The following is a 1,929-nucleotide window of genomic DNA, read 5'->3' on the forward strand; positions in this document are numbered from 1 at the left end:
AATGGGTTGCAAACGAAGTTAATCCCGATGAAAGGATGAATGACACACCCGCCATGTAATCTGACACCCTTCCGAGTTGAACACAGATGGGGAGTCTTCTCTCTTGAATGACAAGACCCCTCAAAACGAGATGTGTTCAAGCTTGAATAACATGTTCCATTCATATCCAAATGAGGATGTTGGGAAATGCATAAATTTGAGAACATCAGCTGGTTTCTTTAAAAAAATATTTGTGAATATTTTACGGGAATCGAAGCATGCAGGGGCCCACTTGTTTTGGTTTACGGGAGTCATAATGGAAATCCGATCCCCGTGGAAATATGCTGGGTGGATTACGGCAGATGCAAAAAAAAAATAGTGGTTTAAGCTGGGGCTATATGATGTTGTATAATGTTTTATATAATGGTCCAAGGTTTAAATTTCCATTTATTAAGACAAAACATTTTGAAATAAAAATTCCTCCACTGTTGTAGCGCCGCGGTCCTCTGAAGGATGAATGTGTACCCTGCAATAATACAGGCCACTCGACAGCACTACCCACGATACACTGAAGACGCATCTGTTATGTCATGTCGTCACGCTGAGTCGTAGCGCTGTGCGCAGTTTGATTGGCAACTCTCCTGGCTGGGGGACATTTTACTGTCCAAGGTTACAACGTTTATGTGCCACCTCTGCGTAGAGAATACGGCTATGTACGAGTTTCAGCCCAAGCTGCTGGTCAACACTCCGACTGAGTACTCTGGAGGATTTGGGCGGTATCAAGACGAAATTGAGAGGTAATGTATTATATCGCGCTCTTTTTCTTACGGTGTTTTGTGCCCGAGGACGTAGTTGGATTCATGTATAGCTGCCATTTATGTAAGGCGTCGTTAGGGTCATTACGGAGATATGTGAGACATTTTAGGGTGCATTCCAACGTTCCAAATGCAAGGATTCGAGGCGTGAAAAGGAACTGTCACAGAACTTTCAGTTCGTACTCGCCAATACTAAAACACATTCGATGTGATCACCAGCAGGAGAGACAATTCGCGCAGAGAACTGTTCGAGAAATTAAATGTGGATTAGCCGAGTGTGAAAAGCCTGTCGATAATCTGAAGCTTTTGTTGTCTCATCTGAAGGGTCATCTTTGTCAAAATATTCAGATACAATGTCCTTTTTCAGAGAACAAAAGCGCTCTACAAAAGAAGGAACATTCGGAAGCCATATCTCTAGATACCATAAAAACCGTTCCGTTTCTAGCATGGGAGAAAGCTGTACAGCGGTTTATGAAGGTGCTGAAGTGAGTGGATTCTCTTTAACAGATAGTGACTCTGCCATATTAGAACTAGAAAATGAATCCAGTGCTACGAGTCCTTGTGTATACGAGCCAAAATTGCCTGAATACAAGAGAAAAATATAGCATTGTTGTATCTAAGGCTTCGGGCTAAGCACCATGTTCCAGACTCTGTGATTCAAACATTCATTGATGGACTCTCCAATGTGCATTCTCTCAGTCAAGAAAAATTAAAACTGAACCTGGCATTCTGAGAAGTAACTTTGTTCGAACAAGATGCTTTAAAAAAACACTTCAGATATGTTTCTCCTGATTCTGTTTATCTTGGGTTTGATGAAAACAAGCAGCAAAGTGTTTATCATTTTGTACCAATTTCGAAATCAATTCAAACACTTTTTGAGGACAGCACTGTAAGATATCAGTATTTGAATCCTAAGAGTAGGCCAGGAAATGATGAGTTAGAGGATTTCTTTGATGGGACTGTGTATACAAGTAACCAATTTGTCACAGATAACCCTTCGGCTTTGAAATTAATGCTATATCTAGATTCATTGGAAGTGTTCCACCCCCTGGGAAGTGCGAAGAAAAAGTACTAGCTCCTGGCTGTTTATTACGTACTGGGAAATCTTCATAAGTGCAATCGCTCAAAAATAGAC

At 41.1% G+C, this 1,929-nt stretch overlaps 1 protein-coding gene across 1 annotated transcript; it reads left to right on the forward strand.

Annotated features, from left to right (window-relative positions):
• Window positions 1–839: 839 nt before the first annotated feature.
• Window positions 840–1,527, forward strand: LOC135480349 (uncharacterized). The gene is given in 3 exon segments (XM_064760177.1): window positions 840–1,161; window positions 1,164–1,357; window positions 1,390–1,527. Coding segments are annotated over 3 exon segments (654 nt in total).
• Window positions 1,528–1,929: the final 402 nt, after the last annotated feature.

The sequence above is a fragment of the Liolophura sinensis genome, chromosome 13 (genome assembly GCF_032854445.1).
Source record: "Liolophura sinensis isolate JHLJ2023 chromosome 13, CUHK_Ljap_v2, whole genome shotgun sequence".
NCBI classification, from domain to species: domain Eukaryota; kingdom Metazoa; phylum Mollusca; class Polyplacophora; order Chitonida; family Chitonidae; genus Liolophura; species Liolophura sinensis.